Below are 25,306 nucleotides of genomic sequence, written 5' to 3' on the forward strand. Positions count from 1 at the left end.
GAGGGAACTACATCCAAACTCAAAGCAGAGGGTGTGACCGTTAATGGAGACGTTTTTAAACAGACTACATAAAATCATAACAAACACAAACATGAAAATATTTACAGAACAAGACAGACAAAAAAAGTGCACTAAGTAGTAGCAGTACTAAGTAGTTGGTGTTACACTGAAGTGAATGTTAACCAGAGGTTCATGCCTGAATATCACATTTAATGAGGACACTTCTCCGTTCAAAACTGTTTTTTTTGGACATCATCTTAATGTTGCGAGTTCTGTTCAGCCTCTTGGAAAAAGATCTAGCCTATCTCCTATCTCAGCTGACACAACGGACCTATTTTATTTATTTTTTTAAGAAGGTGATATAACACATGTACTGACAAACTTCATTCAAATAGACAAGTAATAGCACTTCTACTTTGAGAACATTTTTTTAAAATCCCTCCTCTCTTCGGTTCTCAAAACCCATAAAAGTGACGGAAACGTTAAATAAAGGCATTCAGATCAAAGTGGCCACGACACGTGTCGTCATTTCACACATTCGAGTTGCTTTTGCGTTATCAGTCGCGTGGCTCGCTCTGTTATAAACACAAAAACTTGATTGAAGCCAACACTTTGGCTTTACAGCAGTTTAAAAAAAAAAATCCTCAAGTGGTTTTTCGTACAGTCGCAACGCCGTACCAGGGTCGTTCAAAGTAAAACAAAATCTACAGGGCGAGGAGAATCAGGCAACTCGATTTAAACTGCAATTATAGAGAACTCTAAAACATTTCCAAGAAAAAAAATTGGCAAATATGAGTAGAAACTGAATAGAAACTCGCAAAGTAGTTTTTTTGTTTTTGGTCATTTTTTTAGTCAAGCAACCTTATCTAACCAAAAAAAACAACCTGTTTTCTTGTTACAGCTTTATGTTTTTGAATTGATCTTTTCTTTTTCTTTTTCCACAATTTCCTTTTTGCTTTGTTAATTTACATATTCTTTTCTCATTCATTTGCAACTAGTTTTCTATGAAATTTGCATTTTTTCTTGTGAATTGCCTGTTTTTTCTCATAAATTTTCTTTACAACAGACTTTTTACTTTTTTTTTTAAACTGTGAATTTTCATTTCATTTTCTTGATAATTTTCTGCAGTTTTAATGTAAATTTCCATTTTTTTCCTCATGAATTTGCCTGTTTTGTTTTCCTAAAATATCTCTTTCGACTGTAAATATTCTCCTAATTCTTTTTCTCTTAAATTTTTCAGGTCTTCTTCCCATAAATTTGCCAGTTTGTTTCTTGTTTCTGGTTTTGAAATAATAAACAGGTTTTTTCTCCTCAATTTGAGGTTAAAGCAAAACAATTCTGAGAAAACAAAGAAACAACAACAACAACAGCAACAAAAATCTCTATTCTTTTGTCTCAGGCCTTCACCTCAGCTTCGCCAAGCTTTTTAAATTGTTTTCGCCCTTAACCGGCCCTAATACACTGTTGTATTTAACATTTGGCGCGTATGTTACTTGAAAGGGAAGTTGCTACACCCCAGCGTCAACTGAGCCTGCCTTCTGTTAATGCTAAAAATGGGGCATCCAAGAAAACTGAATGACTTTGACTCAAGACTGCCTGGAGTTGGTTTTAATAATGCACTACTCTCTGGAGCTCCTGGCCCATCACCGTTATCTTGAATTCTTCCTTTAACTACAGGCTCAGAATTTAGAATTCAACAAAAAGGGTGTAGGCGTCTATGTAAAGCTGATGTGGCTAGACCTATAACCTTGCTTATACTACAGATTATGAACAGTTAATAAGAGCCTTCCTAAACGCAGCTCCCGTATTTAATCCTGCAGCGAAGGAATAGCGACAGACACGGCAAAATGCATACAGCCAAGCCTTTTAAAGACAAATTACAGTGCTATGTATAATTTATAAGGAAGTCGATACATTTTGCAATGCAGCGTGCCTCCTCCCTAAATCTGCTCCCCTTCAAAGACTTCACCTCCAGGCCTCTTTCAGCAGTGACCAGCGCAAGAATGCTCTCAGCCTCCCACTCCTCTCATCTCAACATCCACCTTCCACACATCAAACCCGATCTATTTATGGCCTTCTAAACTTAGATGCCACCTGACTCGAAAACTGGAACCTACAGAATTAGAGTGCAGTGTTGGAGCATTTAAGATGTATACAGATCATGTGATGTGCACCAAATACAACCTTTGGTTAGTATAGGTGTTAATTGGCATCCTAAAATAATGGACTTCCTTTTGGCCTTTGGTATCTAAACTCACAACCATCGATGCATTTCTTTGCAACTTAAAAGCCTCAGTGACTATGAAAATCACCAAAAGTCTCCAGGGTGGGATGTGATCTGATAGTCCTTTAAAACCTTCGGTGCATAGGTATTCCAAACATCCTCGACAGTGTTCTTGTACTCCCCCAGTCCCTTCTTTCACCCTGCGAAACTCCTCCATCCTCAGTGGTTTGGTGCAAAAGGATCAAGAGCAGCTAATTTTTTTTCCTTCTTCCTAATAGCTCGTTTTATGTCCTTTTATATCCCTCTTCTCCTCGTCTAAATAATTAAATCTCAGTACTCGAACGAAGAGCTACTTCTGCGTCAAAGTTGTTTCCAGGAACAAAAATTGTAGGAACAGAATGAAACGGGAGAAACTAATGCAGGAAGAGTAGTCAACAATGCCATTTTTCTACTCACCACAATCTTCTTAAAGGAAATAAGGACATCTCTCTCGTGTCTGCAGAAATCTTTCTTACTGACTTAGCAAAGTTATAGAATAAACAGCAGTTTGTGCTCCCTCACTTCTTTTTGTCCTTCTGTTTTTTCTCTGGCTTTCGGTTCTGCTCGGCGGTCGTCACGCTGCGGGGCATGATGAGCACGCTGCCGTCGGCGCTGTACTGCAGCGAGTACTCGCTGGGAGGATAGGGCCGGCCCTCCTCGTCCCGCAACTGAGTGAACACCTCTTGGTACAAGCTTTGCATCTTCTGCTTCATTTGCCGGATGGAGCGAATGAATTCCATCTTCTCCTTCAGCAGGCGGGCCTTGTCGCGCCTCAGATCTTGGACGCCCTGCTCCAGCTTTATGATGGTGTCCAGCTTGCGTTTGCGGCAGTTCTGGGCTGCCATCTTGTTCTTCCCGCGCCTGCGGATGTCACGGATAAGGGCCAGCTGGGCTTCGCTCAGGTGGTGCTTGGCTAGCAGCTCGTTGAACTCTTCCACAGGCAAGTTGATGATCTTTTCGTTGGAGAAGGGGATTTTCATGGCCCGGGCTCTGCGCTCGTCGCGGCTTGAGTGCTTGTCGAGCAGGTCCTGAGGAGGCTGAGGCTTTGAGTTCTGTTTGTCACGGACAGTCTTCTTCCCGACCGAAATGGGGAGCTCTGGGTGCTCAGAGAAGGCAGAGGAAAGCGGCAGGTTGTAGGTATGATTATGGCTGATGCTGTCAAGTTGAGGGAGAGTGTGGAACTGGGAGGGGTCCTGATAGCTCATACGGCAGAGCTTGCTATATTCAGGCTGGTAACCTCCAACAGCTCCTTCCTCTGTCTCTACAGTGGCCACCTCAGAGTCAGTGCTGTAGCCCACAGCTCCTTCCTCCGAGAAAGTGGCAGACGTTGAAGAGGAGGAAGCTGCAGATGAGCAGGAGGTTTCTGAGCTGCTTGGGGAGGCCGGGCTGTGGCTGGAGTCCAGGGAAAGACCAGAATCTGAGTCAAGCTCATCCTCCAACTGGGACGCCTGGGCCTGACTGAAGCCCTCCTCCATGGCGAGGTCCAACAGGCTGATTTCGTCAAGCATCGACTCCTCCAGCAGGGTGCTGAAAGGATCGGGGAGGACAGGGGTGGAAGTAACGTTGTTACTGGAACTGTTCACGTGTGGCGGGAGAAAGATCCCAGTTAGGTTGGTGGCTCCGAATGTGGAGTTGATGTTAGTGGAGTTGCTGGAGGAGGGTCTAAGTGTGGCGGTTCTTGGGGCAATGCTTGCCGAGTCCAGCTGAGGGTTAAAAATCTGAGGGAAGTCTTGGCTGCAGCTGGGGAGGGAAGCCTGATGAAGGCTGACATCCTGGTTTATTGGTGTCGAGCGAGTAGACAATTCAAAGTTTCCCGCAGTGCTTGACTCAGTTGTCCCACTTATGGCACTTACGCTGCTTGAATTGGTGTGGAGAGAAGTGTTGTTCACTTCCATTGCCTTTAAAAAACGAGTTTAAAGAGAAAAATGCATTATTTTAAAACAATGTTAAAATAATTTCAGTATTTTGAATTTAATGTAGACCTGAAGGTGTCTGGTGTTACAAAATATACTTCACAAGCAATCATGAGGACAAAACAAAAACATCTTACTTGTAGCTCCATGATGGCCATGATGTCTTGCCACTGCTGCTCCAGGTCTAACTGTGGTTCTGCTGAGGGCAGCTGTGGCACCAGAGGGAGGCCCTGAGATGTAGAAGGAACTTCTTCATTGGAAACGGCAATTTCTGGGCTGACAACCGGGGCTGGAAACTGATTAAAAATATCACATAAATTAAAAAATAACTTGATTTTACATTATATGTAGCTTATTGTGCCAATTTATCCAATTTAAAATATGAGACTGTAGGTCTGATTTATCTTTCAGCTGCACTAAAGTAAGAACTGCTCAAGTTTTGAGAAAAGGGGAGTGCATCGTATCTCATCAGTCAAATCCAAGGCATCCTGCTTAGGCTGCTCTAGCCTGCCTTGAATTACTGCTTCCTCCACCCCAACTCCTCACACTTGTCAATATCATATTTGCTTTTCCTGATGGCTGGTCTGTTCTGTTCCCTAGTTAGTGGTTTCTGCTGCTGCTCTCACTGCCTTAGGCTTTCCGCACATGTATGTGGGGGGGAGGGGAAGGAGCGATGCCACCAAAAAAATAAAATATGTGGCCATGACAATTTCAACAGCAGATTTTTCTTTGTTACCTCAGTTTCTTCTCCAAAAGGGAATGTGGCCTCCAATAGCCTCAAGCATTCTTGTAGAGACAGTGAGGTCTGTGTGCCGAGAGCTGGAAGCTGGTAACACCGAAGAAAAAAAAAAAAAGAAAGGTAATAATCTTAAAGTGTTTTCACAAGAGAAGCTCTTATATTTTATTTGTCCAGACAAAATGGCTTTTTTTGTACACACATGAAGAAGTTCATATATATGAATTGGTATTGGGGATTGCTGCCTAAATTTGAATAATTATCCAGGGTATAAACCAGGGCTTCCCTCACCAAAGACATTCCTAGTTGACAAGTAGTTGCCATTTTAGGTCAGCAATTCTTAAACTGTGGGGCACACAACCAGGGAAAAAAATATGGAGTAGAACTTAGTTAATTGAAGGTCGGCTTTTTACTGCATATTCAGAACTCTGGTGCTCACTAAAGTGGCTGCAGCCATCCCGTCAGAGGAAAATCACCAGGACGATTAAAAAAAAAAAAAAAAAAAATCAGATACAAATATTTTTAACCAGCTATTTTTACAAGGGTTTTTACTGGGGCTTCTGAAAAGCCAGAAAAAAAAGGTGTGAGAACCACTGTTTTAGGTCATTTGTTAACTCTTTGTTACATCTTTTTAATTCACTTACACATATGCTTTTTGGGGGGGAATCAAAAAATGTTTTTTTTACTTAATTAATTAATAAATTTTTTACTTCCAGGTAGGAGAAGAAAATCTAATCAACACTTACATTACAAAGAAATACAACAGCGAAGTTTAAAAGCAAAAATATACATTTTACAAAAACATGTGCACCCAGCCAGGACAGCTCCTAATCTAAGAGTGGTCCATTGTGGCTAACATTAGGCTACATGCACGTTTAAACAGTAAATCAGTGCTTGAGGTTAACAACTGACTCACCTGAGGGGTTTCCGGGCACATTATTGAGGTCATCCTTTACCGTCTTTAAATGATATCACACTTTGGATTTATAGCCCAAAAACTATGCAAATGATTTTGTCAGTTTGTGAGCGGTTTTATTTTTTTTACGCAGCCAATCAACCAACTCAAACCCGATCATGGCTTCTTAGTCACTAACTTTGCCAATAGAAATCAAGACATTGCTTTCTTAACAGTGCTTGTGATTGTTTCACATCACAAGCAAACTCCAGCAGATTCTGCTTGGAAGCAGACTTGAGACCCTCCTTTTTTGAGGGCTCTCCTTTGGGCTTTCACACCCTGCCCATATTAGCTCAAACAGTTTAAGGCTGTAAGCATCAGTCATTCCGACAGTCCAGCTCAGGGGTGTCCAACATGTGGCCCAAGGGCCAAAAATGTCTCCCAATGTGGGGGTTTAAATTATTATTATTATTATTTTTTTTTTTTTTAAGGCAGAAATTTGTGACTTTTCACTGTATTTTTCTCTTTAAGGAAAGATAACCTCATGAAAGTCTGAACTGTTAACCTGAGGCAGAGATCTGAGTAATCGTCATTTTTACAACCTTCTTACTAACAAAGAAATCACCCATAGCATACAATACTAGGCCAAAAAAGTACCGGATAAAGAAAAACAAAACAAAAAATAAACCCAACAGGTGGGGTTTTTTTGGGTTTGTTTTACTATTACTTTCATTATATATCAGAAAAAGTGTGTGTGTGTGTGTGTGTGTGTGTGTGTGTGTGTGTGTGTGTGTGTGTGTTGGGGAGAGGGGGGGGATTTCTGTGAATTAACAGAAAACTTCTGTTTTATTTTACAGGACAAAGTCCAGGAAACGAGCTGTCAATACTTTTTCTGTAATTTTACCATGCAGCCAGTTTCCTTTGATTTACTGCAGCAGCATTTCTTTGTAATGTGGAAAAACAGACAGTCAGAAATGCACTTACTTTTCTAAATACGTCTCGATCTGGGCATAATTGGTTTAAAAACAAACAAACCCCAACCCCTTCTTTTAAGTCTAGCTGCTGAAATTTTAAGGCCTAAACAGACAAATTCCTGTAATCTCTCATTTGTTTCTTGGACTATTAATGCAGTTAGTTAATACTCTGTGTATTTGTCAAGTCAATCCCCAGCTAATGTATCTAATCAATATTTAACACAAATTTCTTTTGCTTTTGATTTCGTTATGGGTTTGTATAAACCCTGTGCTTGACACTATGCGTCTCTATGCAGTTGTACTTTTATGGTGGGTAACATGATCTTGTGATTCTGAACTGCCTCTGGTTCGCTGGAAAATTCTCTTGGATGGGAAGCCTTAAAATAAATGCAATACAGTCATGTGTGTCTCTGTGAAATGAACTTCTACCTTAATCTAACTGCAACGGCTTGATGTGCTTTATATTACCGGCTTGTGTGACTCAACAACGAGATGATGCTATTACATACATGCGGAGCAATTTTGATTTTGAGCACAAATTTTTAAACTTGCAACATCTTGGTCAAATGCAGCAAAGAAACTAAGTGGAAAGTCTCTACATTTATAAAATTAATACTGAGCAGAGAAAATTTCCTTTTTATCACCAGTGTACAGCTCCTATTTTTAAGTTTCCTTTTTATGTCTTAAAAGGCAGGCGTCCGACTAAAAACAATAGCATATAATGAAAGGCTTGGTGTTAACAAACCTGCTCAGGAATGCTCTCTCCAGTCTCTCCATCCACTGGTGGAGCCCCTTGTAAGTTCACACCATTTCTCCAGCTTTCTTGTTCCTCATTCCTGTCTTTGTTCTCCTGTGGGCTGGGCTTCTCCTCCTCGTTTTCCTTCTGACGGTTGCTGTAGTTAAAAACTTCTCTTCCTGCGCCAAGATCAATGTCCTGTCGCCATAGGATGTCAATCAAGTCAATGTCCTGAAAAAACACAGAGCAACCATTGAAAAATGGCCCTGTATAGAGAGGAAAGGTACTTTAATAGCCACATACTGACTATCAACATATTTGGCATGTGCACAACTAAAAATATGACCTAATATTTGATAAATCGTCACTTTTTATTAAACCTTTTATATGGGCTGTTTTCATCTGAGAGTGGATATAACACAAATCAGATGATGTAACCGTGACATAAACACTTGGGCACGGTAGTTATCATGTGATCAGAAAGAAGTCTTGCTTTATTGCAATCCAATAATGACTGTGAACTCGATCTCCACAGTGTCAATATGGCCATTGTGTGTTGAGAATACTTCACATAATAGTTAATGTGAGAAATAACAACACATAAACACTAAACGTAAAAGAAACAAACAAAAAGATTGTATAGTTATCATGTCTTTCGTTCCATTTTAAGGTAAGGAAGTAAACTTGGGGGGGGGGGGCTGCTCGCCATGCATTTCAAAGTTGGAGAATGTTAAATATGGCCAGAACCACAGCTGTATTAAATGTGACTCAACTGGTTCGACTAAAAATATCACACACTGATAAAAGACCTAGGGTGGAGGCTGTTTTTATTACTCACCGTAAAGCTATGTTGAATGAACTTTTTTGTATTTATTTTTAGTGGAAACGGATACTAAATACTGGATTTATTAATAAATACATATATACAATGTTTTCAGGTAACAAAAAAAGCATTTTTTCCTCTCTTCTTTCTTTTTTTATATTTTTTTTTTACTTTGCTAGGCTAGACTACTCTTAAATCTGCCATTCACAACATAAACACACATTCACACACACACACACATATATATATATATATATATATATATATATATATATATATATATATATATATATATATATATGTGTATATATATATATATATATATATGATTTTATATGGCCTATATGTATCATAGTTACTGTAATTATTTAAATTATTTTGCTTTATGCTGCGTTTAATTTTTGGCTTCTGTAACAAACAAATTTACTCATTTGTTGAAAAAAATTCTCTTTTAACATAACTCAAATCCATAAATTCTGCTAAACGGAGAGCATCTACATTTTGATTGATGCTCTCCTGGTGGAAACATACCTCTTTTGTGAGATCATCATTGCCATCCCTGTTGCCGTGCTCCTGGTTGCCCTCGGGGGCCACAGCTCCCAGGCTGCTGTCCGCTGTGTTCAGACTGTATGTGGATTCAGGCGCTCCACTTCCTCCCCTCATGGCCGGGGTAGCGTCAGGGTTGTTAACGTCCTCTAGGCCGGCCCCATTGTCCAGGGTGATGGTGGGGCTGGACTGGCTGCTGGCGGACACCACAGTATCAGAGTCACGATGCACTAGCCAGGTGTTGAGCTCTGTACTGGGCACGAAGAGGCGATCCAGCTGGCGCACCTGGTTTAGCAGTCGTCTAGTGGTGAAGAAACGATCGAGGTCCACACTTTTTGGATGGATGCCATAGCCGTCCAGCGTGTTGCGCAGGTTGTGAAACTGTGTCTGGGTGTAGGCTGAGCTAGGCCCCAGGATGATCTCTCTCAGTGGGGGCAGCTGATTGTTTAGGTAGGTGTCAACGTCCACCCGCACCCCAATGAGACTCAGAAGGATGGTGAACTGAATCAGGCCCTCTGTGAAGTACTTTTTCAGGTAAAGCATTTCTTTACAAAGGAACAAAAGGTGAAAGTAAAAAACAAAAACAAAAAGGGGGCCAACTTTCTTGGATCAATAGTTCTCCACTACCACTAAAAGACTGAGATAGATACATGAACATAAAAACCAGTTAAATATAGCAAAAGGGGAGGGTTGTCAACAGGATTATCTATGTCAAAAAGCTGTATAGGATCCAAGATGAGGTTTTCACTTTTTTAGAGAGTCCAGTTTAAAGTCAAAGCTCTGCTCTTCAAAAGAGTGTCATCATCCCATTCCTGGCAAAAGTGAGAAATAAATGTGTTAATGCTCTTTTGCAATAAAATTAAACATTACAATACATTCAGCCCTGAAGCACGCCAAGCCTTACCTACCTACATTTGCTTTAGGCACATGTTAATGAAAACAGGACTTGCTAGCCCATTGCAACCACTCCATCCTCTAAAGACTAAATAAGTGATGTCGGTTCGCAACGCGCAATGCCTCCTCATTGCTGGACATTCAGCAGCCCAGAGATGGTGAAGAGAGAGCTCCAGGCATCACCCCACCCTTGACAGGACAACTACTTCGTGTGGGTGCTGCTGAAGGTGAATGAGGGAGTCCAGAAAGCTCGCTGGGCTGCTAGCATACGCACCAATGTTAGGTGGATGGCACGGTCCCTCCCTCCTTTCGTCCTTACGACGTTAGCTGTTAGCTGCCCTGTCTCTTAAAATCCGGCTATCGGTACTACGCATTACCTTATTACACAAGACAAAGTAGCTGTGATGCGTTTTATCCACTTACCCTTAAATAAATGACAGCTTTCTCTGTTTATATTTTAATTTTAGGACTGCCTACTTCCGCTGTAGCTAGCATCAACAATCTCCCTAGCAACAAGTGGTGAAAAGGTGATTGACAGAAAGTACAGCCATCCACATGCTTTGGGCGCAGCGACGACACATGACTCCAGTTACTCCCGACCAATAAGAATAGGGCAAGGGCGGGGTTGACAGAAAATGCCCAACTACTATTGGAGCTCAAAACGTACACTGTGCTAGCCTTATGAGCTAGTTTTCTTCTAACTACCTAAACAATTCAGTTAGTTTTAAAAGTAACGTAAACAAGATACACCACTATGTTCATTGCCCTCCCGTAAACATCACTTTTATTAATTTACGTGTCTGCTAACGTTAGCTTGCGCCGTAAGTCAATGCGGTTTCGCCGCACAGTATTACTTATTTAATTTAAAACCTTTTGATTGCAATACTTACGCATGAAGATTTTGCAAGTGTGCCTTCATGCCTCAAAGTCAGCTTAGAATAGTAACAAGTCCTTTTTCATTAAAAGTTCCACAGTGATGCCAGATACAGCACTCTCCAGCCTTTCCTCATTGAATGGCCCACCATGACTTGCAAAATTGCTAGCTAGCCCGGCTAGCCTAGCAGCGCCGCTTGACACCAAAACACGCTTTCACACAGAGCATGCGTAGAACATTCTAGTGGCAAGCAAGCTTTCATCAGCCGACTGAAAATTCCCCCGCTGGTAATCTTCCACAAGTATACGACGGCAAAATAAAGATAATAATAATAATAATAATGATGATAATGAAAAAAGGTCAAGGGTGAGGACATGCATGTAAAATTTCGAAATAAAAAATATTTTGTAATGTTTTGATTTACAAGAATTAAAAGTAAATATTACGGGAAAAACACGCAAAATTACGTGAAAAGGGGGAAGTTAGTTTACTTAAAATATAATTGGAACATTTAGGAAATCTTGGATTTCCTTTCTTTTTCGTTTTTTGAGTCAATTATCGGCAGCTTTACTTATCAAGGTTCAAGCTGGGGAGAAATTCAGTGCATTCTACAATTGCAGGCCATTTTCTGGCCCAGCCATGAATTTGAAAACAATATGCACAAAATATTTTAAAAAACATCTGTCCTGAGACTAAATGTAAACCTAGTTGTTGAAAAGTGGTTTCAAAATATAATTTTAAATACAAAATAGCTCTCCAGAACCCAGAAAAAAAATCAGTGTTAAGTTATAAATCCACGTTTTTGTTTTGATTTTATTGACCTCTCTTGGAACTTTTAAACCATTTTTATTTTTATTTTGTAATTGTCCATAGCAGGTTGTGCCTCACAGCATATGTGCAATGCTGTTACTGAAACCTTTTTAGCCTGTTAAACAAGAACTAGTGGTAACACTGTGTCATCATTCATATGCTTTGTATTTTTCCGACCCTTTTTTGCATTGGGACAGTCTAAAAAGTGCAGAACGGGAAAGCACATTGCATGCATATTAAGTAATAACTTTACAGCCAAAGTGTCCTTTTCATAAAACACAGCGGCCCTTTATTCTGCTGTAATATTGTTGGAAATATTGAGGGAATCACTTTGTTACAGTTGGTTACTGCACTTTTCAGCTAAACAAAGTGGTAATGTTGAGCTGAATTAGTCATATTTTAGTCATATTTGTTATGACTAATGTCATTGACTAATTTTCATTTTCCGTTTTTCCCCTCATATATTTATGAGGACTTTTTTTTTTAGGTAAAAATATTCATTTTTATTTAGCTAAGTTTTGACATAAATTTGACCTTTTTCTTAGTGTTTTCTTGTAAATTTACAACTTAAATATTGTAAATTCTTGATTTACAAGAATTTGTAAATCAAGAATGATGAGTTGGGGGTGATTTAATCACCTTCACCCAGTCTTTTAAATTTCAAATATTTAGTTTTTTAATTATAGTGAGTCTTGAAAGCAATGACAATGCTTTTCAATGATAATAAAATGAAAATGTATTTATATTATAAATATATTTAAAGAGGTTTGTAAGGTTCCTTTGCAGTCATAATAACATATAGAAGTCAAAGTATGACATTCATATTATGGATGCATAGTCTAAAGAAACAAAACACACATACGGAAAAACAAAATAAACCAGAAAATTCTGGCAAACATCAGCGACAAAGAAGATCTTGTTCTTCAGCCAGTGGTCATGAAAAGTTTTCATCATTTCCGACGCGGCTTCAGTGAATAGTACATGGCTCAGCTGAAGGTCCAGATGCATCTCTCAGGTCTTTGATGGATTTATTCCTATTTCTTAATGACATGACCTTCAGATACTGTTCATCTGCTGTTTTTCAAAAATGTTTTCAAGTCTGTCGCTCCTTTTGCCCCAAACTTGTCCAGTTTCCTCAAATTTCTTAAGGTCACACTGCACGCTACGCAGTGTGTTTGTTTTTTGGCCAATAGCTTTTTTAGAATCACCTTGTTGGTGCAAATATACCAGTTTATAACTGCAAATCAGTGTTGTCTTTGGCATTTTTCAAGCATTCCTCTGAAAATGGTTAGGTACAAGGACTGGACTGAAAATGAGTGAAAAAGCAGTCAATGTCCAAAGAAAAACTTCAGAGGTCCACTTTAGAAAAATTTCAAGAAAATCAGGTTTCTTGGAAGCGAAATATAAAGAAATGAGTGGTGGCTCCGGACTCTTGGACAGTAATATATTTTGTTTTAATACAGGGGCATCAAAACTTGAAACCTGCTTAAAATCCAGTTTTATTCCCTGGTTTTAAACCAATCCTAACAATACACAAGTTATTTTTATCACGTTTTAGTATTTTCAACATTGTTTGTTTCTTTATCTCTACAGCAGTTATACAAAAACGCAAAGAACAAAAAAAAAAAACCCAACAAAAGTTTACATTAAATATCACTTTTTTAATTTCTGTTGTAGATCATGACAAAATATTTTCAGTGACTGTCTGAAGTTCACTAAATATTAACCCCCATCAGGTTCACAGGCCTGTTGTGGTATCGCTTTGAAATGTCTGCCTCGATCTGTGAAAACAAACATAACAATCATCAGTTACTTCTGAGAACATTGTCGGCGTAACACTTAGAATTTGTACCGTTTCCATGTCACATAGAATATGAATACCTTTATGTGTCTGCTCATATTTAAACAGAGATCTCACAATGACAGTTTTCAGTATTTTCTGCTTCCTGCAGCCTCCTCATTTGACATAGTTAGTAAATTATCCACCGTGCCAACAGAAACAAATACAAAAAATAATGCTGTACCAGCTTCTGGAGTTCCCGGGTGCATCCTGCCAGCAGGTCAACACGAGGCTCCAGCCTGGACTGCTCCTGCAGGGCTTCCTGCCTCTTCTCTGCCATTGTGGCTCCTTTCAGCACCAGAATGTCAGCCTGCTTCATTTTCTGTCTCAGCATCTCTGACACGCGCTCAACATACCTGAACACGCACATCACATTAAAAATAATGAACAAAAGGTGCAACATTTCTGATGCATACAAAGGGGTTTTTCCACTTTATTTAAAGACTGATGCTCATGATAGAAATGATTTATGTCATTTATACTGAATAAGTGGCTCTGTATTGTAGCGGTTAACTTATTTGCCTAACAAGCAAAAGAGCCCCAGTTTGAGCCCACAAGGAGTCACAGAGGGGTTTGTGTCAGGAAGGGCATCTGGTGTAAAAATCTGCCAAATCAAATATGCAGAGCTACCCGCTGTGAATAAGTGAGCAGCTCAAAGTAGCTTATATTATTTATACAGAATAAAATGTATTGTCAGTGTACTTTACATAAAAAAGGACCTGCTACAAGGCAATTAATTAAGCATTCTATACTTTAATTTCCCTTCTACAGAAGAGAGACAGAATAATAAAAGTTAACTGTCTCTTAAATCACAGCCAGTTATGGTAGAAATGAATCACAGAGCTAATCACACTAACCACAGACATGAATGTCAAGGTAATATCAGGCTTGCAATTGTTTATCTGCAAAGGTTTTTTCTGGGTCTGATTGGAGAAAGGGGATCCTTAAGAGTACAGAAACTCCAGATTTTGTGGCACAAATTCTAACTTTCACTTTCTGAAATAAGCACAGGGATGGGGAACTCCAGGTCTCAACGGCCGGCGTCCTGCAGGGTTTAGATGTGTCCTTGATCCAACACGGGTGATTTAAATGGTTAAACGACCTCCTCAACATGTCTTGAAGTTCTCCAGAGGCCTGGTAATGAACTAATCATTTGATTCAGGTGTGGTGACGCAGGGTGAGATCTAAAACCTGCAGGACACCGGCCCTCAAGGCCTGGAGTTCCCCACCCTTGCTCTAAGCTATAAACTTGTTAAGCTATTATATACAAAAGTCACAATAAAGTGCTAAAAGAGAAGTTTGAAATGATAGTTCTTCATCTTATGTGTGTTATTTTACAACAAGGTCATGTATTCACATTGTTTCCTGAAATAGAGCTCAGTGGTGATCATGCTGATATTCTGGCGACCATCATACCGTGGAGAGGCGTGAATCATGAACAGGTGCTGCATCCGGAGAGAGGTGAGCCTCCCCAGAAGGTCCTGCACCTCAGACAGCATCGCCTGGATGTGTTCGCAGGTTTGGCCTTGGATGACCGAGGGGGCCTGCTGGAACTGGCTCATAGCTACCACATCGCCCTCTTCTCTCATCTCACTCAGACGCTGAGTCAGGAACACCTCCAGCTGCACCAACAAATGAAGCCAGAGTCATGCGTTAGTGACAGAAAACCAAATCTGGCATTCAAACACTTATATATAAATATCACAGTAAAAAATGCAATTGCACCTCAACAGTGGGAGCATTCCTTCAGGTGAAATATTGTTAAACTGAGATCCTAATCTTCTGTTATGTCTGAATGCATAAGACCATATCAGCTAAACATTTATCAGGACCAGATTTTTCTATTTAATCCACGTAAAAGATTATGAAATCACACCATCTGCCTTTATTGCCTCTTTCCTGAATTTCTGCAGTTCTCTCTGTGCAGAGGTCTTCCTTATCGCACCAGCAGCTGTTTAACCATGCAGCAGAGACACTCCTGACTAGTACCAAACACCGAAACCATGACCCAATTCCAATCCTTTTCACTTCATCTGGAGTATAAAGTGGCCGCCTCTGCATTTCACTGTTGCTATGCATTCGTCTTGATTCAGTGCTACAACTAGAAACTGTTTGACCTCAATCTTGGCGTTCTTTTTTCACCATTTTAACTTCATTCTTGCAGCTTTGTTGCCATCTCTTTTGAGCTTATCTAAAACTTTATAATGACATGTAGCCGCTGTGCTCACAAGAACGTCAGGCTGCTTGTTAGTGGTCTCAAAGCCTTCACCTTGATAACACACTGCAGCTACTTTATTCAGCTTTCTTGTTTTCTTTCTTCTTGGTTGACTTCGTCCTGACTGGATTGCTTACCTGCCAACATATGTATGTTTCTACAATCTGAAATAACCTTCTTAAAGGCATTTGAATTACATACACCAGCAATTTTCAGCTGCAGCTGTGTCTTTATTCTTACTTAGCCACTGCTACAGAGAAGAGACACACAAGGAGATTCTTCAAATCTGAAGTTATACTTTGAATACTACATTACACTTTACTGCACTATTATTCATGTTCAGTAGTACCTAAAACATGTGAATTACTGCAACCTGTTTGCAGTGTGCTCTGCCTCCAGACAAAAATCAAATGAGGCAGGCTTCAGACACCCCCTGTACCCACTTAATTAAAAGTACAGATAGATGTGTGCTGCTCTGATGGCCTTGGGAATAAAATGTTTTGATTTGGATTAAATAATAAGTATGGTGCACACAACTACATGGATTGACTGCTAAAAACTGAGTCAACTCTTGAGTTTGGCTGTTAACGCAAACCTTGGACATTTTACCTTTTGTTCCACAACATGAAACACATGTAAATAGCTCACTGGTTAATATATTATGTGTACTAGAGAAGATGCTTACTGGCAAATGGCTAAATAAGACTGCAGATAAGTCGTCATCAAAGTGAATGCAGGAGGTGATGGTGAAGTCATAAGACTATGGCGTACTTTATTTGTAGCCTAATGGCAGAAATACCTTTGGTGGCTACAGTCATGTTTCAGACATCAAGATTTTTCTTGCGTCATCCCAACATTTACAGTCCCTCCTCTCACCCTCCACACTCCCTGCCTTTCCTTCTCTCTCGCTGCCTCCTAACATGCCTTCCCCCTTTCCTCTTCCTTTGCATTCGCCAACAGTAGCAAAGCTTTCACCAGCACTCTGACGAACATTCAGCACTGAAGGTGGTCTTCGTTAACCTGGGCTCTGACTGATCCAGTATGGAAATCTCATTCTTCATGATCCACATGTTTGATTTTGGCCAAGATTTTATGCCAGATGCTCTTTCTGACACAACCCTTCCCATTTATCTGGGCTCGGGACCAGCATTACACATACACTGGCTTGTGGACCCTCGCACAGTTGTGTTCCAACAAAACCTGTAGACGACATAAGCTTTAACCTTCCAGGAACAGGGTGTTCCTAACTTTTTGGGTGGCCAAGAAAAAACCCCAAAAGCATTTCCCCGGCACTTCTATCTGAAACTAAGCAGTTCAATTAGACCTTTTTCCTTAATTTAAATAGATTTAATGGCTTAGTGAGGAGACCTGTGGGACTAAATGATATTTACAAATTTTCATCATCAATAATTTTGTCCAGAACATTTTACAATCATCACACAACCTTAAGTTAAAATACAAATGTTCAACCTAAAAAACTGAGCAACACTTAGCTAGTCACTGAAAGGTCACTCCTTCTATCCTTCAAAATGTTAGTTTTTAAAAACTGCAATAAATATAAACAACAACAAAAGACTAAAACCATACAAATACAAATAAAATAAAAAATTACAAAATGTCCTCCGTGTCAGTCTGTGGAACTGTTACCTTACACGTTTTTGTCTGAAAGTTAAAACTGATGCTGTTAAATGCTTTTCACTATCATTCACTCCAAACACACCAGCAAACCTGGTGTGTTTGGAGTAAAACAAAAAGTTTTTAACAACACACTCTCCCTCTAAGCTGCTTAATGCTCCACTTGTGTGTTCTGCCTATAGCTTTATATCATTAGGCTATATACAAATATATGTGGGTCTTCTTGAAGTAATTTGAGATCGAATGACTGTAGTCTTTACCTCCATCAACTCGTCAATGAACCGGCTGCGTGACAGAGGGTTTTCCAGTATAGTTAGAGCATCTTCACCCCTTGCCACTCCCTCAGGGCCTTCAAAATAAAATGAGTCTTTTTTAGCAAATGGACATTTCAGCAGCTGAGCATGTGACAGCTGCAAACATAAAAAGGATTAGAAGGGGGAAAAAAAAAAAGTTTCTCACAGTCTGTGCCCACATCCACAATTTCAATTTCAATGGGAGCTTCTGCGCTGTCACCCCAGTCGATACCGCCTGCCCCGGGGTCCTGATGAGGGAGACGGAGAGAGAATAGTTCAGCCTTTTACCTCCCATTACTCAACTGACTACCTTCTCCCAAAAAGTAATCAACACTGTGGTTTATTACAGCTTTTTCTGCCTGGCATAGCTCTACAGTACTTTTAGACATTTTCACCCAATATATTCTGTAGTTCCGCAATCATGTAACCATATACTTTTACTTTATCCAGCAGTTCTCAAACTTTTTCTGGCATATTCCCTTCAGAACCTGAGAGATTGCACCAAACAGAACAAAATGTATTATCAAGCATTAACAATTATAATGAAAGAACAAAAAAACAAACCAAATTTAATTTGACTTTATTAAAAGTTAACAAAAATGCCATTAAAGCGTTTTTAATATTTTATGGTGCAATGTTTTTGACCATTCATTCATAGCGCCTGTATATTCCAAGCAACTATACAGTAAGATATCTATTTTGACCATTTATCCATTAATCTGAGGTTATGCTTGACTCAATGGCCACTTCCTACACACACTGATGTTGCAACACAATACATCACCACAACATTGTATACGTCACTCACTGCAGTCTCCTGAAATTAATTGTGTCTCTGCAGGGAAAAATATACCTGGTAGTGCGTCACTCAAACAAAAACAAAAAAAGTGTCTTTTATTTTCAATTTTTTTCTAATTTTCTTGAACCCCCCACCCCACTCCCAAACACCTCTACTGGTTCTGTTCACTTGCAGGACCCTGCACTGATAGACTGTGGAGATGCAATTTTCCACACCATTGGTTGTGCCAAAGAGCTGGAGTTGCATGCCAGCAGTAATGGCACAAATTATGTTGCAAATTGCTGCACATAAGGGGGACAATAGCGAGCAAGCAACTTTGCTTTAGTGGAACCTACACAATGAAAAAAAGTTTTCATTATTATTGTTGTTATTATTTTACCAGGCTTCATATGTACGATTTACCTTGTAGTTTTAGCCAGTTATTTTTGGCCATTTGTATGTTAACTTGTGACCTATTTGGTGTTAATCAGCTTGCTAACATGTTTTCACACACACTGAATTTCTGCTGCAAAATTCAGGCACTGCAGCTGGTTTAAGATGAGGATGTACCTTTAAAAAAAAAATCACTATATCATATATCATTGTTTTAGAGAAAAGGATGCAACGCAGACGTGTTCAGACGCCCTACCTTGGAGTTCGGCTCCAGGCTGATTCCCCAGTCTATTCCATCCTCGGCTGTGATGCCTGAACTCACACCCAGGGAATCTGATACTTTGCCAAAGTCGCCCCAGTCGATCTAAAACAGATTTTAGAAGACGAAGCAAAAACAGCGGTAAGAAAGGACTCCTGCTGTGAGTGGACATTTGGAATCACTTTGAAACATGCAGGCATTTACTGATAATTTCAATTATGGCCCAGTTTACATAGTGAACTGCATTAAGATAGAATAATGAATGGTTCTTACTAGTTTTAATTATATGAGCACAACAACAAGAATACACATGCAGTAAAACTAACCGTGTCCTCTGTGATGGTATCAGGTGGTGATTCACCCACAACTGGCCTTTCAACAACTGTGGGAACTTTCCCCGTTCTCCACTCATAAAATGTTGCATTCCCTCTTTTTTGGGCAAATGTCAGCATAGGGAGTACTGGCTCAGACCTACAAATGACAACATGTGAGCTCATGTGACCCAGCACAAACATTATCTATGGTTTATGTAGTTAAACAGAACAGAAAGTGTTTCTTTCAAGTTTACTTTCTTAGTTTTTTGTGAACTGCTCTAATGGATATACACCGATGTTTGAGCTGTATCTGCAAAAATATACATTTGAGTGAAACTGCGACAAAACAAAACATAATATTTTAAGTCTGGATGATAAACTGGATTTCAGTTACAACTGAAAATAATTTAGCTTCCAATATTATGAAAACACAAAGTTTTTACACTGAAAGCTGCAGTTGCCCAGTCACAGATGCATTTATAAAGGCCTTTCATGCTTTTTTGGTCCAAGCACACATCAACATGTGGACTGGAAGAGTCAACCACTTTACCTCTGATTAGCAAAGGAGCTGCTTTAACTCATGAGTGAGCCTTTGGACAACCTGGTCTATCTTGAACGAGTTAGGATCATGAAACTTGAAGGATCATTAACAGTTGCCTGCAGCCGGCTTTGTCTTTTTAACTCAGATTGTCTCTCATCCCATCTGTTTTTGGCTCACTCTTCACAGAATGGCCCATCTTTTATAACTCAATTATTAACTTGTTTTCAGTTTGAACGACATTTAAAGTTCAAGGAGATTCCCCGTGAAAAGTTTTTAACCATTTGTTAAGTTTGTAACTAACCAATTTTAAATACTTAAGATTTCAATATTGCCCAAAATAACAGAAATTATGTTTTTTTCCCCCCATAACATGGCATCTCTACTGTATCCCTTACTCACCAGTCACAGACAAAGTTTGTAAAGGCAGCATAAAGTTGTATTTGCTCTTCGAGCCTCGCAGCATCCTTCCCGACTTCGTCAAGAACCGCTGGCAAGTCCTTCACCAGAGCCTGAAGCTCTCGAGGAACATTTTCACCCTGTAAGAAGCAAATAAGTCAATCAAAGGCTCAGAAATCCTCACATAGCACACGATTGTTAAAGCTTTTCCACCAGTTTAGATTTGAGTTTAAAATCTTTGTTCTTACATTCATGGCCTTACAGGGTGAGGCCCCCGCCTAAGGTTACTGCTTTCTGTTCACATTCGCATCAATCAGTTAATAAAATGCGTAACTCTGAGTGTTTGTGTCTGAATATTCTCCTAGAGGTGTGCACGTTCTTGCACTTACTGTGATGCCATACTGTTTGCAGGCAGCATAGTAGCGTTCCCTCAAGTCTGCAGCTGAGCTCTGGCACTCCACCTCCCGCCTGCTCAGCTCCTGCTGCAGCTGCTGAGCTTTGGCCAGCTGCCTCCTCAGAGCCGGGCCTTCGTAGCTCACGTTGCGGCTCAGCAAGCTGGCCAACTCCACTGGGACACACAAACACATTTTTTATCATTCAGCACATGCAATTATTTTGTTTCTTCAGCTGGATTTTGTGGTCGATATCCTAAGCTACACAAATGCAGCAGCAAAATTAACACTTATAACCTTCCTGCTTTAAAAGAGGGAGCCTACAGGTATAAGCAAGTTAAATCTTGACTTAAATCAAGACTTCAGGAACTTTAACATATCTTAGACTAAATTTAAGGGCTGGAAAAATACACCAAAAACCACAGACTGTATAACAGATACAGCATAGCTTCAAGATCTGAAACAGCAATGGGAAGTGCTTTAATGCTGCATTCTTTCCATCCAGCAGGGGGCGACTCCTCTACAGCCACCAATTACATACAGTCTATGGTGAAAATACACTCTTTTAAAGTAAAGTTAAAAATAATCACCAAGACAAAATATAAGGTGGTTCATGTTGCTAGATGTCAGTTTTAGCTGCTAATTTAAAGTTTTCTAACCATAGTGAAGTGACTTCTATATTCCTCTACATCAGCTGTATTTGATATTCACGTGTTAGACTTTGTACATCCACGAGGCCCTACTTGGGAAACTTGATCATTAGAAGGTGCACATAGAGCTCTAGAATTTAAAGAAGTTCTCTTGGACTTGCTTCGTGCTGCTATATAAGCAATCTGTACATGGAAAGTTTTACATTTTAGTCCCCAACACCGGATGATTAAACTGTTTTTCTGTTAAGGCAGCAGAGTTGTGAAATTTGTGACCACAGAACATCAGAAAACGCGGTTGAAAGAGTCGCAGTTCTGCAGACAGCAAACTGTGTGAAAATGAACTTTGGTTAACATGGTTGAAATTTATTTGCACTAAAGAATGCTTTTATATTTACTGATCCGGTTCATCTGTCTAAAAACTACAGATGAAAGTGAGCTTTTAGGTCAAATATATGCCTTGTTTATTGTCCCTACAAAATAAACAAGCTAAAAAAATAAAAATAGACAATATGACATAAAGTGACAACAAACGGTCTCATAAGCACTTTGTGTAAACAAGTAGACTCGTCTTCTTTGCCTTTTCCACCAGTATGTTACAAGGTCAGCATCCAACTGGGCCTAAACCAATTTCCCACCTGGACCCAAGTACAGGGGTCCCTATATTTAAGACATTCTTTTAGGCATAAGCTACAATAATTAGGTTAACCAGATACATTATCTCATTGCTAACTGGTTTAAAGCATATTAAACAGCATGAAAGTCTTAGCTGAACTATAAAGCATTAACACATGTTTGTACACAGTCGCATTTCACGACCTAAATGTTTAAATGGGACAAAAATAGCAGCACTGAGAGATGGAAATTTGCACATTAAGAAGACAAAAAACACTTAAAACTCATCCATACTGTCAGTAAATATGAATTAAAGATATTTTAAGATTTATTTTCAAAGGAGCCAAAGATACGTAGCTGTGTTCACAGGTGTTTTTATACTATAAAGAAGACATATTGATATGTCTTTCCCTTATTTTCCTAACACACTTACCCAAATAGACATTATCTGCTTCATAAAGAGACACAATCTCCTGCCAGTCCTATGAAAACAAAACCACAAGGGAGAAAGTTTTACAGCAGAAAACCCAAATAAAAAAAATCCCCTTAACATGTGACATTGACATGTATGAATCCTCTCACCTTCATCCTCTGTGATGAGTATCTGCCAAAGATGTTCTTGGAGGAAGCCTCAGTTCCCTTCAGGATCTCCACGATCCTCAAGCAGTGAAAGTAGTGAATGTCTGTCAGTGAAAGTAAACAAAGCACAGAAATAGATGAAGATTTAAAAACAGTGCATATTAACAGCTGCTTAAAATACAATAAACACCAAAGCCATGCTCCTCTGCAACCCCTGCTGGTGTTGCAGTAGCAGTGCAAGAGTCTTTGGGAGTTGCCTGAGGTTAACTGCTAGTTGTCCAAAAGTTGTGCAAAAGCATGCCTGAGGTTGGCTTGGGAGGGACAGCACTTATTGCTAAACCCTGTGATGCTCTCCTGACTACCATTATTAGCTTAGATTAGACAGTATTTTAAAATAAGACCATTAAAAAACTCCAATGTTAGTCTCCACTTTGTTGCAGTCATTAGCAGGGTTGTAACACCACCTTAAAATAAGAATAATGATAACAACAAGAAAAAAAAAAACATTAATAAAGTTGTGAAGTGGGGTTTAAGCCTGCATTGATGATTATAAAGTAACCCAAAACCTATATCTGGTTGGAAAGGGGAGTCCCTGAGAAGAGTAGAAATGGTGCTAAATAGCCTGCTGGGTCCATAATAGATTCATCTCTCAGAGAAGTGGAAGGATGGGTGGGTGTATTGAGTTGTAGGGGACCTACAAGAGCCGGAGAGGAGCGCCTTGATCTCCTCGTTCTCCGGCATGTCCTGGATGGCAGCATTGATCTTCTCCCTGATCACCTTCACTGCACTTTGCCATTTCAGGTTACAGTGCCTCCGATCCACCAGCCAGTCTGCAACCACACAGAGCAAGTTTACGTCTGTAACATCTGTTTCAGCCAGCAGGCTAAAGGACTACAGAGCTGTATTAGCTGCTTGTAGCTCAGCTGCAGAGGAACACATAGAAAAGCAAGTGCTTGTTTTAAATGTGCGTGTTTTTGTCTTACCTAAAAGTTTGCTGGTCTGTATGTCGATGGGAAGGTTCTGAATGTTCCGCTGAAGGGAGACAGCCAATAGATTTTGTTATTTACACCTTATTTAACTAACGTAAAGGACAATATCACATTAAACCGTTAGGAAGACATTGTGAATAAGTATCTTAAAAAATGTCATAGGACAGACTGTTTTCTTTGCTAACTTAAACTCAGTGTAAAGTGTTCATTTCTCTGTCACTTAAGTGGACTTTTGACTGTGTCAGCTAGCTAGCGTTAGCTCGCAGGCTAGTTTTTAAAGCCAGCTCGGAAAAAAAAACTAAATTTAATCTCACCTCCATTATTTCCTTTTCTTTTTAAAAACGTTTCCGACCATTCAGGGCTTCATTATACGATTATATTCCGGTTTATATCCAGGATTATCATCACCATCCGGAGCTTTCCTGTTTATGACACGTTAGGAGAAAGAGAGCCAATAGGAGGAGGCGATGTTGCCATGTCGATAGCTGCATTTGGATTGGTGAATCGTCGTGGCCCCTGATTGGTGCAACTAATGAGACTGTCGCTAGAGGGCGGTAGTGTCACTTTACTTAAGGTCAGTTGTTCCCAAACTAAGAGTAGCCCATGAAAAATGTGGAAGAATACCTGGAAAATGTTGACCATTTCTTGTTATGGGTCAGTCATTTGTTAAAAAAAAAAGGTCTCATGATATTTCTTGCACAGTTAAATAAACATAAATGTGGTTTACCTTCAGAAAAGGAAATCTACATCTATCTATCTAGACAGTTATTACCTGCAAGCCTGTTAAAATAAAAACATTTGACACAGTTGTAACAAATGTGCTCCAATTTCTTTAAAAATGTATTTAAATTATTCTGGTTCTGTGTCTACATCTCATTTATATCTCTCTTTATTTGTTTATTTCATGCTTTCCTATATACTTATTACTCTATTATCCAAGCACACTATTGTAAGTATGCTATTTCTTTGCACTTAATGCTTTGCATGTTTAAATTCATGCACAAAATTGAGGGGAAAAGAATCAGAACATTAATCCAAAGTTTTATATCCACAAATAGGAAATTTTGAATTCTAAACTTAAATTTATTGTTTAAAAAAACTTAAAAAATGAAATTTGTTGAAATGAGACGATGAAATGATGAGAAATGGGCTAGTGGAACAAGAAGCTCAGACGTGGACATGGGATGAGAACATGGCGCTGTTGGAATGCCACTATGCAATTAACCCCAACAGAAAGGGTTAAATGAAGAGGATGTGGGACCTCTGGACTTTTTGATGCCCAACATCTAGACCAACGGTGAAAGAACTAGTAACTCAGTGTTCCAGCATTCGGAAGAAGCAACTGCTATCACAGCTGGAGATTGATGAGGTACAACACAAATGCTACAGCAAGGGGGAGCCAGGATGTCAGGTCAGGAGGGAGATCATCACCCCCACCCGAGATGTGGTACCAAGCCCAACAACTGGTGTGTTGAAGTCATTGAGTGAGACCTCAGCGATTAGTAGATCTAAGACCACAGCAACCTTCCTGAACAGGGTTTATAGTAACCATTACAGTGGCAGACATCCCAGAAAGGGTCTCCAGTATGAAGAGTCGGACAGGCCCCCGACATGATTCACTCCTGCTAGCTGAAGAAGCTAACTGCACAAAGGAACCAACTGCTAATAAAAGAGGCACAAGATCCCTGAGGATCCCCAGAAGGGACCAGTCCCATCCAACTACCAGCCAATAACCTGCCTCAGTACCACATGGAAGCTCCTGGCGGGCATCATATCGGCTAAGATGAACAGGCATGTGGCTCAATACATGAGCGGGGCACAGAAAGGAACTGGCGGAAACACCAGACACCAATTAACGTCACATTTTATGTCCATCTGTTATATTTTATACATTTGATAAGATATCATTATCTCATCAAATGTATAAAAAGGTTGCTCATAGGGGGTCATATGATT

At 39.7% G+C, this 25,306-nt stretch overlaps 2 protein-coding genes across 2 annotated transcripts; both read right to left on the minus strand.

Annotated features, from left to right (window-relative positions):
• Positions 1–2,710: 2,710 nt before the first annotated feature.
• On the minus strand, positions 2,711–10,834 carry nfe2l1b (nfe2 like bZIP transcription factor 1b). Its single transcript, XM_026178062.2, has 6 exons — positions 10,671–10,834; positions 8,872–9,698; positions 7,527–7,748; positions 4,913–5,002; positions 4,314–4,472; positions 2,711–4,161 (listed from the first exon to the last, which is right to left on the minus strand). The coding sequence occupies exons 2-6, from the start codon at positions 9,427–9,429 to the stop codon at positions 2,782–2,784; spliced, it is 2,409 nt and encodes an 802-aa protein (XP_026033847.1). The 5' UTR covers positions 9,430–9,698; positions 10,671–10,834; the 3' UTR covers positions 2,711–2,781.
• Positions 10,835–13,104: 2,270 nt separating this feature from the next.
• On the minus strand, positions 13,105–23,848 carry cdk5rap3 (CDK5 regulatory subunit associated protein 3). The gene is made up of 14 exons (XM_026178065.2): positions 23,665–23,848; positions 23,345–23,393; positions 23,060–23,191; positions 22,365–22,465; positions 22,216–22,264; positions 20,518–20,696; positions 20,132–20,268; positions 19,204–19,348; positions 18,875–18,982; positions 17,614–17,695; positions 17,415–17,503; positions 14,721–14,926; positions 13,489–13,660; positions 13,105–13,245 (listed from the first exon to the last, which is right to left on the minus strand). Exons 1-14 carry the CDS (start codon positions 23,668–23,670, stop codon positions 13,180–13,182), a joined length of 1,521 nt encoding a protein of 506 aa, XP_026033850.1. The 5' UTR covers positions 23,671–23,848; the 3' UTR covers positions 13,105–13,179.
• Positions 23,849–25,306: the final 1,458 nt, after the last annotated feature.

This window comes from Astatotilapia calliptera, chromosome 8 (assembly GCF_964374335.1).
Source record: "Astatotilapia calliptera chromosome 8, fAstCal68.1, whole genome shotgun sequence".
NCBI classification, from domain to species: Eukaryota; Metazoa; Chordata; class Actinopteri; order Cichliformes; family Cichlidae; genus Astatotilapia; species Astatotilapia calliptera.

Bases quoted from the DNA above. Each gene is read 5' to 3' on its own strand.
- nfe2l1b (XM_026178062.2), bottom strand. From the start codon at position 9,429: ATGCTTTACCTGAAAAAGTACTTCACAGAGGGCCTGATTCAGTTCACC. The intron at 5,003-7,526 runs GTTTGTTAACAC...CGGTGTTACCAG, and splicing joins GAGAGAGCATTCCTGAGCAG to CTTCCAGCTCTCGGCACACA. The intron at 4,162-4,313 runs GTAAGATGTTTT...CGTTTTTTAAAG, and splicing joins TGGCCATCATGGAGCTACAA to GCAATGGAAGTGAACAACAC.
- cdk5rap3 (XM_026178065.2), bottom strand. The intron at 17,504-17,613 runs GTGAGAAACTTT...TTTATTTTGAAG, and splicing joins TGTGGATGTGGGCACAGACT to GCCCTGAGGGAGTGGCAAGG. The intron at 13,246-13,488 runs GTACAGCATTAT...TTGTTTTCACAG, and splicing joins CCCGGGAACTCCAGAAGCTG to ATCGAGGCAGACATTTCAAA.